At 42.5% G+C, this 17,817-nt stretch overlaps 1 protein-coding gene across 2 annotated transcripts in view; it reads left to right on the top strand.

Annotated features, from left to right (window-relative positions):
* Positions 1–15,568, top strand: part of LOC106601851 (cytochrome P450 2K1) — a 33,672-nt gene extending 18,104 nt beyond the window's left edge. For both annotated transcript variants that reach the window (XM_014194264.2, XM_014194263.2), the window contains 3 exons: positions 6,055–6,196; positions 13,649–13,975; positions 14,172–15,568. In XM_014194264.2, the coding sequence (XP_014049739.1) occupies positions 6,055–6,196; positions 13,649–13,975; positions 14,172–14,359 (657 nt within the window). In that variant the 3' untranslated portion in view covers positions 14,360–15,568. The remainder of the gene's footprint in view (positions 1–6,054; positions 6,197–13,648; positions 13,976–14,171) is intronic.
* Positions 15,569–17,817: the final 2,249 nt, after the last annotated feature.

Genomic DNA, 17,817 nt, shown 5'->3' with positions numbered 1-17,817 from the left:
CATACACAAACATATGTGCAACAGAGTGCTCTGGGTGAGAATGGTGCCGGTTCACCTGGGGTGACGCCAGAGTGCCCTGCCTGCTGCCTCGATACCCAGAGGAACCAACCCGGCACCGACTGGCAGTGTGACCTCTGCAGCCACAGATGGTGCACGAGCTGGAAACCCCTCCAGTCTCCCTGCGCACCGCCCCTCCCAGCTCCATGGGTATCAGAGAGGGGGTGCGAGGGGATGGAACCAACAGACCCCGATCTGAACGTCTGCGGGTAGCTAGCAGGTTATCCAGCCAGATGGACAAGTCCACCAGCTGGTCGAACGTGAGGATGGTGTCTCTGCAGGCCAACTCCCGACGGACGTCCTCGCGCTGACTACAGAGATAATGGTCAATCAGGGCCCTGTCGTTCCATCCCGTGCCGGCAGCCAGGGTCCGAAACTCCAGGGCCAACTCCTGGGCGCTCCTCGTCCCCTGCCTCAAATGGAAGAGGCGTTCACCTGCCGCTCTACCCTTGGGAGGGTGATTGAAGACTGCCCAGAAGCAGCGGGTGAACTCCTCAAACTGGTCCAATGCCGCATCTCCCTCTCTCCACACGGCGTTGGCCCACTCCAGGGCTTTCCCGGTGAGGCACGATACGAGAGCGGACACCCTCTCACGGCCCAAAGGAGCCGGGTGGACGGTTGCCATGTATAAGTCCAGCTGCAACAGGAACCCCTGGCAGTTCGCAGCCGTCCCATCGTATTCCTGGGGAAGGGAGAGACGAATCCCACTGGGACCAGGAGAAGGAGGGGCGCATAATGGAGACCCTGGTTGTGCTGGTGGAGGTGCTGGGAGAACTTCCTGTATCTCCCAGCGGTCCATTGTCTGGACAACGCGGTCTATGGCGGTGCCAAGATGGTGGAGCATTGCTGCATGCTCCCGGACATGCTCCTCCACCCCTATACCCGGGGTACCTGCTCCTGCTGACTCCATAAGTTTGGTCCGGAATTCTGTAGGGGGTGCGTACTGGCTGCAGAGAAGTCAGGCGCAGGAGAGAAAAAACAGATTTACAACGGCGCAGTTTAACCTCTTACATCTAGACGTTCCGCTAGCGGAACACCTGCTCCAATATCCAATGATAGGCGTGGCGCGAATTACAAATTCCTCAAAAATACAAAAACTTCAATTTTTCAAACATATGACTATTTCACAGCATTTTAAAGACAAGACTCTCCTTTATCTAACCACACTGTCCGATTTCAAAAAGGCTTTACAGCGAAAGCAAAACATTAGATTATGTCAGCAGAGTACCCAGCCAGAAATAATCAGACACCCATTTTTCAAGCTAGCATATAATGTCACAAAAACCCAGAAGACAGCTAAATGCAGCACTAACCTTTGATGATCTTCATCAGATGACACACCTAGGACATTATGTTATACAATACATGCATGTTTTGTTCAATCAAATTCATATTTATATCAAAAAACTGCTTTTTACATTAGCATGTGACGTTCAGAACTAGCATACCCCCTGCAAACTTCTGGGGAATTTACTAACAATTTACTAAATTACTCACGATAAACGTTCACAAAAAGCATAACAATTATTTTAAGAATTATAGATACAGAACTCCTCTATGCACTCGATATGTCCGATTTTAAAATAGCTTTTTGGTGAAAGCACATTTTGCAATATTCTAAGTACATAGCCCAGCCATCACGGGCTAGCTATTTAGACACCCGGCAAGTTTAGCCTTCACCAAAATCAGATTTACTATTACAAAAGTTTGATTACCTTTTGTTGTCTTCGTCAGAATGCACTCCCAGGACTGCTACTTCAATAACAAATGTTGGTTTGGTCCAAAATAATCCATCGTTATATCCAAATAGCGGCGTTTTGTTCGTGCGTTCCAGAAACTATCCGAAATGGTAAATCAGGGTCGCGGGCATGGCGCAATTCGTGACAAAAAAATTCTAAATATTCCATTACCGTACTTCGAAGCATGTCAACCGCTGTTTATAATCCATTTTTATGTAATTTATCTCGTAAAAAAGCGATAATATTCCGACCGGGAATCTCCTTTTCGGTAAACAGAGGAAAAATCACAAACACGGGGGCGGCCAGTGCACGCGCCTAAGCCCACAGTCCCTTGATCGGCCACTTGAGAAAGGTGATAATGTGTTTCAGCCTGGGGCTGGAATGACGACATTCAGGTTTTTCCCGGGCTCTGAGAGCCTATTGGAGCCGTGGGAAGTGTCACGTTACCGCAGAGATCCTTTGTAATGGAATGAGATGTCAAAGAAAGACAATAAATGGTCAGACAGGCCACTTCCTGTAAAGGAATCTCTCAGGTTTTGACCTGCCATTTGAGTTCTGTTATACTCACAGACACCATTCAAACAGTTTTAGAAACTTTGGAGTGTTTTCTATCCAAAGCCAATAATTATATGCATATTCTAGTTACTGGGCAGGAGTAGTAATCAGATTAAATCGGGTACGTTTTTTATCCAGCCGTGAAAATACTGCCCCCTAGCCATAACAGGTTAATAAATAAAACCACAGTTAACTGAACAATAAATCAATGGGTAAACAAAACCCGTTACACACCAGCATAATGTGCACAAGCCCTACAATAAACAATTCCGGACAAGGACATGGGGGGGAACAGAGGTTTCTATACACAACATGTAATGATGGAATTGAAACCAGGTGTGTGTGTGAATACAAGACAAAACAAATGGAAAATGAAAAGTGGATCTATGATGGCTAGAAGACCGGCGACGCCGACCACCGAACACCGCCCGAACAAGGAGAGGAAACAACTTCAGCAGAAGTCGTGACAGAAATGCTTGTAATTATGCTTCAGTATTCTATAGTAACAACTGACAAAAATATCTAAATACACTGAATCAGCAAACTTTGTGAAAATTAATATTTGTGTCATTCTCAAAACTTTTGGCCACGACTGTACATGATTTCATGTGTTATTTCATTGTTTTGATGTCTTCACTATTAAAATAGTAAAAATAACAACTTGAATGAGAATGTGTTGTTAAACTTTTGAGTGTTTGTGTATGTGTGTGTGTGTGTGTGTGTGTGTGTGTGTGTGTATATATATATATATATATATATAAATATACACTTGAAGTCGGAAGTTTACATAAACTTAGGTTGAAGTCATTCAAACTCGTTTTCAACCATTCCACAAATGTCTTGTTAATAAACTATAGTTTTGGCAAGTCGGTTAGGACCTCTACTTTGTGCATGACACAAGTAATTTTTCCAACAATTGTTTACAGAGACATTATTTCACTTATAAATATCTGTATCACAATTCCAGTGGGTCAGATGTTTACATACACTAGGTTGACTGTGCGTTTAAACAGCTTGGAAAATTTCAGAAAATGATGTGATGGCTTTAGAAGCTTCTGATAGGCTAATTGACTACATTTGAGTCAATTGGAGGTGTACCTGTGGATGTATTTCAAGGCCTACCTTCAAACTCAGTGCCTCTTTTCTTGACATCAAGGGGAAATCAAAAGAAATCAGCCAAGACATCAGATTTTTTTTTTGTGGACCTCCACAAGTCTGGTTCATCCTTGGGAGCAATTTCCAAATGCCTGAAGGTACCACATTCATCTGTACAAACAATAGTACGTAAGTATAAACACCATGGGACCACGCAGCCGTCATTCTGCTCAGGAAGGAGACGCGTTCTGTGTCCTAGAGATTAACGTACTTTGGTGCGAAAAGTGCAAATCAATCCCAGAACAACAGCAAAGGACCTTGTGAATATGCTGGTGGAAACAGGTACAAAAGTATCTCATATCCACAGTAAAACGAGTCCTATATTGACATAACCTGAAAGGCCGCTCAGCAAGGAAGAAGCCACTGCTCCAAAACCGCCATTAAAAAGACAGACTACGGTCTGCAACTGCACATGGGGACAAAGATTATACTTATTGGAGAAATGTCCTCTGGTCTGATGAAACAAAAATAGATCTGTTTGGCCATAATGACCATCGTTATGTTTGGATGGAAAAGTGTGAGGCTTGCAAGCCGAAGAACACCATCCCAACCATGAAGCACGTGGGTGGCAGCATCATGTTGTGGGGGTGCTTTGCTGCAGGAGGGACTGGTGCACTTCACAAAATAGATGGCATCATGAGGCAGGAAAATTATGTGGATATATTGAAGCAACATCTCAAGACATCAGGAAGCTAAAGCTTGGTCGCAAATGGGTCTTCCAAATGGACAATGACCCCAAGCATACTTCCGAAGTTGTGGCAAAATGGCTTAAGGACAACAAAGTCAAAGTATTGGAGTGGCCATCACAAAGTACTGACCTCAATCCCATAGAACATTTGTGGGCAGAACTGAAAAGCATGTGCGAGCAAGGAGGCCTACAAACCTGATTCAGTTACACCAGCTCTGTCAGGAGTAATGGGCTAAAATTCACCCAACGTATTGTGGGAAGCATGTGGAAGGCTACCCGAAACATTTTACCCAAGTTAAACAATTTAAAGGCAATGCTACCAAATACTAATTGAGTGTATGTAAACTTCTGACCCACTGGGAATGTGATGAAAGAAATTCAAAGTCAAAATAAATCATTCTCTCTACTATTATTCTGACATTTCACATTCTTAAAATAAAGTGGGGATCGTACCTAACCTAAGACAGGGAATTTTTACGATTTCTATTTTATTATAAATGTGTAAAAATGTCTAAACCTGTTTTTGCTTTGTCATTATGGGGTATTGTGTGTAGATTGAGGAACAAATAAATTGAATACATTTTACAATTATGGTGTAAAAAAACTAAATGTGGAAAAAGTCAAGGGATCTGAATACTTTCGGAATGCACTGTACATATTTACAAAAACAGTATGGGGGATTGGAAATGATGCTGACATTTACATTGATAGATTGTAGCTTCCATCTGCAATATTAAAGCTGATCTACCCCCCCCCCCCCCCCAGAAATAAAACATGTTAATTCTTTGAATGAATAAAATCTAGGGATTTAGTGGGCATTGAGTAATGCGTAAATGGCCCATGTGATAGAGAATGAAGAAAATATAGGAGAGATTGTGCTGAAATGGCATTGGGCCCAGGCTGCAGCGGTATACACTGAGTGTATAAAACACTAGGAACATCTTCCTAATATTGAGTTGCACCCCTTTTTGCCATCAGAACAGCCTCAATTCGTTGGTGGTATGGACTCTACAAGGTGTCAAGTGGATGCTGGCCCATGTTGACTAGAATGCTTCCCACAGTTGTGTCAAGTTGCATGGATGTCCTTTGGGTCGTGCACCATTCTTGATACACATGGGAAAATGTTGAGCGTGAAAAAACCCAGCAGCGTTGCAGTTCTTGACACTCAAACTGGTGTGCCTGGCACCTACTACCATACCCCATTCAAAGACACATCTTTTGTCTTGCCCAATGGCACACATACACAATCCATGTCTCAAGGCTTAAAATGTTTTATTTAACCTGTCTCCTACCCTTCTACACTGATTTTGGATTTAACAAGTGACATCAATAAGGGATCATAGCTTTCAACTGGATTTATCTGGTCAGTCTATGTAAGGCTTCCCCAACTGGCAGCCCAGAGACCGAATTTGGCCCTCGGGTGGTTTTATTTGGTTTCAATTTTATTTATTTATTTTTACAAAAGACTGTAAAAACACTAGGAACTGATTTTTAATTTTGGAAATCTGTTGCCAAGTATTCCCATGCATAATAGAGAGACACGTGTGATTGTCTACAAATGTAAGAAAGGTTTGAGAGAAAAAAATTGGCCCGCGGGTGAAACTAGTTGATGATCCCTGGTCTAAGCCATGGAAACAGCATTTGTTCCTAATGTTTTGTACACTCAGTGTATGTGTTCTGGAGGCTGCAGCTAAGACTGCTACACCATGTATGTAAAATGTGTGTAGAAGTTACATGTAAAAACACATTTTTGAAAGCAAATCTTTGCCCTTCGAAAAGAATGGAAAGACTGCTCGACCATGACTATCGAGGGGAAAAAATATTTTCGCCCCTTTAAAATGCTTTTTCTGTATGTATAAGGAATCTGGCAACAAGAACTCTCACTACCATGACAACAACCTGATATCCTCTGTGGCCAACCTGTTTTCTGCTGGTACAGACACCACAGGGGCAACCCTACGCTGGGTTTTGATGCTAATGGCCAAGTACCCCCTTATACAGGGTAAGCATCAGTGAGCACACAGACACACACCTTTGTACAGACATTGCAAGTGATTGTAGTACTGCAAGACAATCAAGGTGTTACTTGCTGTAAACATTTCCAAATTGCCCACTTGAACCACAGACCAGTTTATAGTTTGTTTCAAATGCTTGAACACTGAATGAAGCTGTAATCTACATGAATGTAACGAAATGTGTTGAAATGACGACATTTCAACCAGATTTTCTCATTAGGATAACCTACATGTGTAAGGCAGCAAAGTGACAGACAGACAGACAGACAGACAGACAGACAGACAGACAGACAGACAGACAGACAGACAGACAGACAGACAGACAGACAGACAGACAGACAGACAGACAGACAGACAGACAGACAGACAGACAGACAGACAGACAGACAGACAGACAGACAGACAGACAGACAGACAGACAGACAGACAGACAGACAGACAGACAGACAGACAGACAGACAGAATGGAGTTGTACTATGGTGTGGTATTTGTGGCAATAAAGGATACTGTAGCCATAGAGGACAACAGGTTCTTAACTTGGGAGGGAGAGTAGTGGCACAAATACCTGGAAGGAGACAGTGATTGGAGTAGAATACACAATTATAATATTTATTATTAGAACAGAAAGATAAATAAAAAAAAGAGTTCAAAAATGTTCTGCAAAATGTCTTCAGAAAGATTCTCAGAAAATTACACTTGCAAAAACATCCTTCAATGTCGAACAGATAATGCACTTTCCCCACCTTCCAACTTGACCTCCCCACCCTCCAGCTTGGACAGGTGTATATTGTTTGTGTGCAGCTTTTCCTTATTTACGTATAAGCATTTTTTGGAACATCGTTTTACATTTTCAAGACACAGAACTCAGTGCCATTTTTCATAACACTAAATGCATTTTTAAAATGTACACTGACCAAAAATATAAACGCAACAATTTCAAAGATTTTACTGAAGTACAGTTCATATAAGGAAATAAGTCAATTGAAATAAATTCATTAGGGCCTAATCTATGGATTTCACATGACTGGGAAATAGAACATAGAAATACAAAAACATAGAACATAACCCAAAACCCGGAAATAATAAATCAAACACCCTTCTAAACAAACCACCACCCTGAACCACATAAAACAAATACCCTCTGCCACGTCCTGACCAAACTGCAATCACAAATAACCCCTATACTGGTCAGGACGTGACACTTACCTAAGACAGGAAATTATTACTAGGATTAAATGTCAGGAATTGTGAAAAACTGAGTTTAAATGTATTTGGCTAAGGTGTATGTAAACTTCCGACTTCAACTGTGTACCCAAATATACACACATCTAAGTAAGGAATGGATTAAGAATATATACATACATGTCAGAGCGGCGTTGGACTAAGATACAGTGGCATAGTATAGAATGCAGTATATACATATGAGATGGGTGATGCAATATGTAAACACAATTAAAGTGGATAAGATACCGTAGATTAGTGTAGAGTACAGCTTATGCATATGAGATGAGTAATGCAAGATAAGGAAACATTATTAAAGTGGCTAGTGTTTAATTTCCTTAAAGTGGCCAGTGATTTCTAATCTATGTCTATAGGCAGCAGCCTCTGATGTGCTGGATATGGCTGTTTAACAGTCAGTGGCGTAGTATAGAATACCATACAGTATATACAAATGAGATGAGTCATGCAATATGTAAACACAAAGTGGCTAAGATACAGTAGAATAGTGTAGAGTGCAGTTTATGCATATGAGATGAGTATTGCAAGATACGGAAACATTATTAAAGTGGCTAGTGATTTCAAATCTATGTCTATAGGCAGCCGTCTCTGATGTGCTAGTGATGGCCTTGAGATAGAAGCTGTTTTTTCAGTCTCTCGGTCCCAGCTTTGATGCACCTGTACTAACCTCGCCTTTTGGATAATAGTGGGGTGAACAGGCAGTGGCTCGGGTGGTTGATGTCCTTGATGATCTTTTTGGCATTCCTGTGACATTGGGTGCTGTAGGTGTCCAGGAGGGCAGGAAGTTTGCCCCCGGTAATGCTTTGGGCAGACAGCACCACCTCTCTGGAGCGGTTGTGGGCGGTGCAGTTGCCGTTCCAGGTGGTGATACAGCCCGACAGGATGCTCTCAATTGTGCATCTGTAAAAGTTTGAGGGCTTTAGGTGTTAAGTCAAATTTCTTCAGCCTCCCTGAGGTTGAAAAGGCGCTGTTGCACCGCCTTCACCACACTGTCTGTGTGGGTGGACCATTTCAGTTTGTCAGTGATGTGTATGCCGAGAAACTTTAAACTTTCCACTTTCTCCACTGAGGTCCCATCGATGTGGATAGGGGGTCGCTCCCTCTGCTGTTTCCTGAAGTCCACGATCATCTCCTTAGTTTTGTTGATGTTGCGTGAGAGGTTATTTTCCTAGCACCCACTCCCAGAGCCCTCACCTCCTCCCTGTAGGCTGTCTCATCATTGTTGATAATCTAGCCTACCACTGTTGTGTCATCTGCAAACTTGATGATTGAGTTGGAGGCGTGCTTGGCCACGCAGTCATGGGTGAACAGGGAGTACAGGAGAGGGCTGAGCACACACCCTTGTGGGCCCCCAGTGTTGAGGATCAGTGAAGAGGTGTTGTTTCCTACCTTCACCACCTGGGGGCGACCCATCAGGAAGTCCAGGACCCAGTTGTACAGGGCGGAGTTCAGACCCAGGGCCTCGAGCTTGATGAGCTTGGAGGGTACTATGGTGTTGAATGCTGAGCTATAGTCAATCAACAGCATTTTTACATAGGTATGCCTCTTGTCCAGATGGGCTAGGGCAGTGTGTAGTGTGGTGGTGATTGCATCGTCTGTGGATCTATTGGGGCGGTAAGCAAATTAAACTGGGTCTAGGGTGTCCGGTAGGGTGGAGGTGATATGATCCTTGACTAGTCTCTCAAAGCACTTCATGATGACAGAGGTGAGTGCTACGGTGCAATAGTCATTTAGTTAAATTACCTTTGTCCCTGTACCTAAGAAAGAGATGGTGGCCATCTTGAAGCATGTGGGGACAACAGCCGGGGATAGGGATTGATTGAATACATCTGTGTACACACCAGCCAGCTGGTCTGTGCATGCTCTGAGGATGCGGCTAGGGATACCATCCGGGACGGCAGTATTGCGAGGGTTAACACACATAAATGTCTTACTCACATCGGCAACGGAGAAGGAGAGCCCGCAGTCCTTGGTGGTGGGCCGTGTCAGTGGCACTGTATTATCCTCAAAGCGAGCGAAGGTGTTCAGCCTGTCCGGAAGCAAGTCGTCGGTGTCCGCGACGTGGTTGGTTTTCCTTTTATAATCCGTGATTGTCTGGAGACCCTGCCACATACGCCTCGTGTCTGAGCTGTTGAACTGAGACTCAACTTTGTCCCAATACCGACGTTTAGCCTGCTTGATAGCTTTGCAGATTTTCCCAGTCTTGCCCTGGTTAACTTCTATGGGCTAGGTGGGAAGCTACAACAGCCAGTGAAATATCATGGCGGAAAATTCAAAAACAACAAAATGTCATAACTCAACTTTCTCAAACATGCAACTATTTTACACCATTTTAAAGATACACTTCTCCTTGATGTAACCACATTGTCCGATTTCAAAAAGGCTTTACAGCGAAAGCAAAACATTAGATTATGTTAGGAGAGTACATAGACAAAAATAATCACACAGCCATTTTCCAAGCAAGGACATGTGTCAATAAAACCCAAAACACAGCTAAATGAAGCACTAACCTTTGACGATCTTCATCAGATGACACTCCTAGGACATTATGTTACACAATACATGTATGTTTTGTTCGATAAAGTTCATATTTATATCCAAAAACAGCATTTTACATTGGCGTGTGATGTTCAGAAAATGTATTCCCACCAAAACGTCCGGTGAATGTGCACATCAATTTACAAAAATACTCATCATAAACGTTGGCAAAATATATAACAATTATTTTAAGAATTATAGATAGACTACCCCTGGATGCAACCGCTGTGTCAGATTTTAAAATAACTTTACGGAGAAAGCACATTTTTCAATATTCTGAGTACATAGCTCAGCCATCACGGCGAGCTATTCAGACACCCGCCAAGTTCGAGGCAACCTAAACTCAGAATTAGTATTAGAAATATTCTCTTACTTTTGCTGATCTTCGTCAGAATGCACTCCCAGGACTGCTACTTCCACAAGAAATGTTGTTTTTGTTCGAAATAATCCATATTTATGTACAAATACCTCCGTTTTGTTCATGCGTACAGATCACTTATCCAAAGGCATAACGCGCAAGTGCGGAACGAGAGATGAAAAGTCAAAATGTTCCATTACCGTACTTAGAAGCATGTCAAACGCTGTTTAAAATCAATCTTTATGGTATTTTTAACGTAAAATTGTGATAATATTCCAACTGGACAATAGCATATTCATTCAAGAAGAAAAAGAAGGAGGGGCGCGCTCGCGGGACCGAGCATATCCAATCCCTTTGTTGCCAGGCAGACCACTCAGAAACTGAGCTCCTATTATCTGCCCAGTGACAGGAAAATGCTCAAACCACTTTTTGAAGGCTTTAGACAGCCAATGGAAGCCTTAGGAAGAGCAACGTCCCCCACAGACACTGTAGTTTCGATAGAGAACCAAAAGAAGAACTACAATTCTCAGACTTTCCACTTCCTGCTTGGAATTTTCTCAGGTTTTTGCCTGCCATATGAGTTCAGAGTGTTTCAGAGTGTTTTCTATCCAAATCCACTAATAATATGCATATTCTAGTTTCTGGGCCAGAGTAGTAACCTGTTTAAATTGGGTACGTTTTTCATCTGGCCGTGAAAATACTGCCCCCTAGCCCAGACAGGTTAAATGCGGTGGTTCGCGCTTTCAGTTTTGAGCGAATGCTCCCATCTATCCACGGTTTCTGGTTGGGGTCGGTTTTAATAGTCAGTGGGTACAACCTCTCCTATGCACTTTCTGATAGACACATTTACCGATACGGTGAATGAGATTATTATTTTCTGAAGCTACTCTGAACAAATCCCAGTCTGCATGATCAAAACAATCTTGAAGCGTGGATTCCGATTGGTCAGACCAGCGTTGAATAGTCCTTACCACGGGTGCTTCCTGTTTGAGTTTCTGCCTATAGGAAGAGAGGAGCAAGATGGAATCATGGTCCGATTTGCCGAATGGAGGGCGGGAAGGGCCTTATATGCATTACGGAAGGTAGTGTAACAGTGGTTGAGAGTTTTAGCCGTGCGAGTACATAGAGTTGATAGAATTTCGGTAGGCTTTTCTTCAAGTTTGCTTTGTTAAAATCCACAGCTACAAAAAATGCAGTCTCAGGATATGTGGTTTCCAGTTTGCATAAAGTCCATTGAAGTTCTTTAAGGGCCGTCGTGGTATTAGCTTGAGTGGGGGATATAGACGGCTGTGGCTATTATTGATGTAAATTCCCTCGGGAGATAGTACGGTCGGCATTTGATTGTGAGATATTCTAGGTTGGGTGAACAGAAGGACTTGAGTTCCTGTATGTTATCACAGTTACACCATAAGTCGTTAGTCATAAAACATATACCTCCACCCTTCTGCTTCCCAGAGAGATGTTTATTCCTGTCGGCACGATGCTTTGAGAACCCAACTAGCTTTATGGAGTCAGACAGAATATCTTGAGATCCATCTTTCCGTGAAGCAGTGTATATCACAATCCCTGGTGTCTCTCTGAAAAGCAACTCTCGCCTTGAGCTTGTCAACTTTATTATCCAGCGATTGGACATTAACGAGTAAAATACTCGGGAGCGGTGGGTGGTTAGCACGCTTCCTAAGTCGGACCAGAAGACCGCCCTGAGTACCTCTCCTCCACCGGCGTTGTTTTGGATCAGCCTCTGTAATAAGTTCAACTGCTCTGGGGAGAGCAAACAAATGATCTGCTCCAGGTCGTAATCCTGGTCGTGATGCTGGTAGTCTGGTGAGTTACCGCCGCTCTAATATCCAAAAGTTCTTCCCGGCTGTATGTAATGGCACAAAACAATTCTAGAGCTAATTCTGTAAAAAAAAATAGTACATAAACAAACAAAATACTGCAGTTTCCTAACAGATAGTTGCGATGCTGCCATCTCTGTCGGCGCCATTAAAACTAAAGATACCCTAAACATGCAAATACATCCATCAAAATAACAAGACTACCTGCAAAAACTGGGATCCACGTGGCCAAAACAATCCCTTTTATGCACAACAGTATGTAATTTCTCATTGTTTTCACATTAAATGCAAATGATAAGCACTGTTTGGCAAAACACTAGACACATCTCTCTACACAGGACACAAACCTATTGTGTACAGAATGTCAAACAAAACAAAATTAATATCACAGTCAATAACAAGTACTCCCATATCTTTTACCATTAACATGAAAACTCTCTTTGTACAGTGACTGGTTTTACAGTACTAAAGTCACAATTGCACTTTCAACATCTCTTCTCTTTGATTTATCTTCAATGCATTGTAAACATTTACATCGTTACAATATCCAGCACCGGACACTTTTGCAATTCTTAACAGTATCAATTTAGGTTTAGTGAAATTCTTCCCGCTTTAGTATTAGATGCTAATTCAGAGAACAAGAATACAGCTGTCTCTGAAATAGTTGATTACAATCTCGTACTATTTACTCTATTTAATAGAAAAATATATTTAATGATGGTCATAATATCACTCCTGCTCTCTCCCTCCAGCACTCGACATCACCAGTCTACTATCCACCGGTCTTGGCCACCCACATTGCGCACACATGGCAACCATCATTGCGCACTGCTGCGCCCGTCGTTAAGCTCACCTGGCCTTCATCACCACCCTGATTAGTCTCCATTCTTATAGCCCTCACCAACCTCAGTCATCAGGCAGAATTGGTTCTGTTTTCATGTCCTGATGCGGCGCTTGTTTTGTACTTGCGATGGTCGTTATTATTAACCTCACCAGCTGCACCTGCTTCATGACTCAACGTTACAGATTGTTAGTATTTGTTGAGCCATTATGTAATGAATGGTGAGATGACTTTGTCATTCTATGACAAATGATACTGTTTGCGTGGGCTGCGTTATCCCGGTTTTGAGGAAAGTGTTCAAGCAATTGAGAAACTAACAGTGTTGTTGGACATGATTTATACAATTGACTTTGTCTCGTGTAGTTGTTGTCTACTGTTTTGCAAAAAGTATCTTGTGTACAAGTGGGACCACTGTTTTACAAGAAGGTGTTATGCATTAAGTGTGATAACTTGGAACTGTGCAGAAAAGGTGATTGTTTTGGTACGTAGGTTAAGGTATCGTTCACACGGAGCCCCGTTTTAAGTTCAAGCCATCTTGTAAAAATTATAAAATGTCCAGGGTAAAGATTAAGATGACATTTTCTCTGAGAGTAGTAACTTTGGTCCTCCCTCCTTTCTGTCTCAGACCGGGTCCTGGAGGAGATCAGCAGCGTCATAGGAAGTCGTCAGCCCTTAGCAGAGGACAGGAAGAACCTGCCCTACACTGATGCAGTGATCCATGAGACCCAGAGACTGGCCAACATTTTACCCATGGCCATCCCTCACACCACCAGCCGAGATGTCACCTTCCAGGGATATTTCATCAAGAAGGGGACGTTTGTCTTTCCTCTACTGACGTCTGTCCTACAAGACGGAAACGAATGGGAGAGCCCACACACTTTTAACCCCGCCCACTTTCTGGATGTGGAAGGTCGCTTCACCAAGAGGGATGCCTTCATGCCTTTCTCTGCAGGTGAGTTCCACTGTTTCTGTATTCATACTGACTGGGTAAGTGAGTCTTTCTATGGTACTCTAAACTTAAGAGTTTGGGGAATTGCTTTGACCAAGGGAGAGTTTATGGTATGGAAATGTGTGTACAATTTGTCAACTATAGGAAATCTATGTAGACCTAATTGTCATATGTTGTCTCCCTCTTTATCTTCTTCCAGGTCGTAGGGTGTGTCTGGGGGAGAGTCTGGCCAGGATGGAGCTCTTCCTCTTCTTCACCTCCCTCCTGCAGCGCTTTCGTTTCTCTCCTCCTCCTGGAGTAACAGAGGATGATCTGGACCTCACACCATCCATGGGGTTCACCCTCAGTCCTTCACCTCACCAGCTGTGTGCTGTGAGACGGGTCTGAGATTAGTCTGGTCCTAATGTATATTATACATTACTTATTATACATGAACAAATGCTCCACTTTAGACAAACATGCTGAAATAGCTTACCTCACCAGCTGTGCTGTAAGCCAGGTCTGAGATGAAACCAGTCCCTCAATGGTTTTGGTTTAATTTGATTGCTCTACATTCCGACAATGTAATTGATTGATACAAAGCACTGCTACTATGCATGTACAGAATGCTTGTTGTTTTTGCTTGCTGCCTTGTCTGGGACTGGACAGCTGTTGCCAAGCTTAGCAAAGTCAATCAGTTTTCTAGCTAATGTTATCATTAGTTGACACTTATAGATATATATATATCTATAAAAACATTCCCACAAGGGTGTATATATATATATATATGACTAGCAAGCATACTTAGCCATATCTGCTAGCTAGAACAAATAACTACCACTAGCTCCAGCAGGAGTGGAAGTTTGACTGCCTACTTTCCCTCCATTAGCGGTTCCAGTTGTTGAAGGAGACTTGAAACAAAAAGAATGTATTTACACAGGAAACCCAATTCAGATCTTTTTCCACTGTTTAGTCTTTTGGCCTACCAGATCAGCTCTTTTGCCTACAATTGGACAAAAGACCAGAATTGGGCTCCCTGTGTAAAAGCAGCCAAAATGTCTCACTTAAAGTGAAGTTGTTTACAAACTGTTCGCTAGCTGGTGGCTAGTGTAAGCTACTCCTTGTCCATTGACCTTAGCTAGTGGTTAGCTTCAGCCACATTAGCTACTAGTGACTATTTACATATATAAATATATTGGAAAATTTGGGGACGAAATTCTAACTTATTGCACTTTAAAGCTTTCTTGTTCTGTTCAAACGGGCCAACCAAAGGTACATAACACTAACCGTGTCAGTTATTATAACCGCTAGATGATTGACTCATGCTAAGCTTGGATACACCCCAAAGATAAATAAGCTAAGACGTAGGCTTCTGATTAGCCTTTGACTATTTGATTAGTAGCGTGTCAGACGGCTCCATATGTATTGCTAATCAATAAACCCGTTGATGAGTGCTTGACATCGGCACCAGTTTGTCAAATTTTGGTGCATTTTGTCAACTTGGAGTCGGGGTTTGGAATAGAATAGAATCTGAATTACTGTCTGTGCACCAATGTAAACCGTTCAACTAGTAGATTTCACCCAAACTTTTAATAAAGGCTTAAAGTGGAACTGACAGTATTTTAGCAGTCTGTTCATATACACCCCCAGGAAGAATGACACCTTTTCGTTTATATCATCAGACAAGTGAGCACTTAGATATGGTCATTTTCAGGTTATCATAAATTCATAAAATGTTTGGGAATGATGGGAATGTAAGGCATTTGTGAAAATTCTATAGCAATATAAAGCGGCCGTGCGTTTGGACAATGAATAGACACTGCATTCACAGAGCAAATTAAATGTAACCATACTTTAAAAGTAATATATTTAAGCAATAAGGCACGGGGGCGTGTGGTATACCACGGCTAAGGGCAGTCCTTAACCGTGGCATATTGGCATATACCACAAATCCCCAATTATAAACTGGTTACCAACGTAATTAGAGCAGTAAAAATTAATGTTTTGTCATAGCCGTGGTATATCAGACCGTATACCATGGGTGTCAGACAATCGGCATTCAGGGCTCGAACCACCCAGTTTATAACATCAATTATTCTATTTATTTGCTGCAGGTGATTCTTTGATCCACCTCTACAGACAACACCATTCTGTATACATCTGGCCCTTTGGACACTGTTAACAAACCTCCAAACGAGCTTCAATGCCATACAACACTCCTTCCGTGGCCTCCAACTGCTCTTAAATGCTAGTAAAACGAAATGCATGCTCTTCAACCGACCGCTGACTGCACATGCCCGCCGACTAGCATCACTACTCTGGACGGTTCTGACTTAGAATATGTGGGCAACTATAAATACCTAGGTGTCTGGCTAGACTGTAAACTCTCCTTCCAGACTCACATTAAGCATCTCCAATCCAAAATTAAATCTGGAATTGTCTTCCTTTTTTGCAACAAAGCCTCCTTCACTCATGCTGCTCAACATACCCTCGTAAAACTGACTATCCTACCGATCCCTGACTTCGGCGATGTCATTTACAAAATATCCTCCAACACTACATTCAGTTTGCTATCACAGTGCCATCCGTTTTGTCACCAAAGCCCCATATACTACCCACCACTGCGACCTGTATGCGCTCGTTGGCTGGTCCTCGCTACATATTCGTAGCCAAACCCACTGGCTCCATGTCATCTACAAGTCTTTGCTAGGTAAAGATCCGCCTTATCTCTGGTCACCATAGCAACACCCACCCGTAGCACGCGCTCCAGTAGGTATATTTCACCGGTCATCCCCAAAGCCAACACTGGCTGCACTTGAACTGCATTTGAAAAATCAATCTAATTTAATACATTTTGATACCTCCTTTGCTTTCTCATTTTTGGCCTTCCTCTTTTGGGCTCCACTTTTGTGTTGATATATGGCTCTCTCTCGACTTTATGTCATTTCTTTTTTTTTTTTTTTTGCTGTTGTCTCTTTTTAGCTAGTTCTACTGTTGCTTAAAACTATGACAGAAACAACGCTTTGGAGAGTATTTGCACAATGAATCCCAGAATGCATTTCATTATCTTTAACATGGTATTGAAGCTATTGAATAATATGATTTATTTAGGAAATTAATTAGATTTATTGTCATCAATACACTAAAATATCATACTGACTTATGTAGTGGCAAAAAACATTTGTTGGTGAAACCATCAGTGGGATCATTTATCATATAGCCTACATTAAAGAAAGATCTTCTCATCAAATTGTAGACATGATGAACCTGCGTCAACAATTAATACTTGGGCGTGGTGGGGAGGTATTCAGATCCGGGCCCATCACGGGGCCCATGTATGTTGCAGGCCTTGGTGCGACCACACCAGCTGCACCGGCTGAAGCTATGCCACTGGCCACCAGTCTGCTTGCAGTTGTCAGTTACCGTCAGGTATGTGGATGATCAGGGCTTTATTCAGGAACGTTTGTTGGGCTACTTTGATGTGTCAAGTGCGCGAGATGCCCAGTCTGTGTTTGACTTTATGAATGTTGAGATGTCTGAGTTTAACTTCATAGAGAAACTCATCCAAACCTACGATGGCGCAGCTGTAATGGAACATATCTGCTATTTGTATTTACAGCTAAGTCCCCTCATGTTCCCTGATTTAAGAGGTGATGACCACTCCACTCCACTACCATTGTCAACTTTCTCCTGACATGAAGTGAAGCCACAACGTCTCGTGCCCTCTCATCAACTGAACATTGAATGTTTCCCTTCCAAGCACTGTGAGTACTGTCATAAGCGTTGTTGTAGGGAGCGGACCAAACTGCAGCATGTATAGTGAACATCTTCTTTTTATTATAAGGAAAAAACAAAAATACACTTAC

The sequence above is a fragment of the Salmo salar genome, chromosome ssa03, assembly GCF_905237065.1.
Source record: "Salmo salar chromosome ssa03, Ssal_v3.1, whole genome shotgun sequence".
In the NCBI taxonomy this organism is placed as follows: Eukaryota; Metazoa; Chordata; class Actinopteri; order Salmoniformes; family Salmonidae; genus Salmo; species Salmo salar.
Note: the sequence above shows the minus strand (reverse complement) of the source record. Positions and strands in the feature narration are given on the sequence as shown.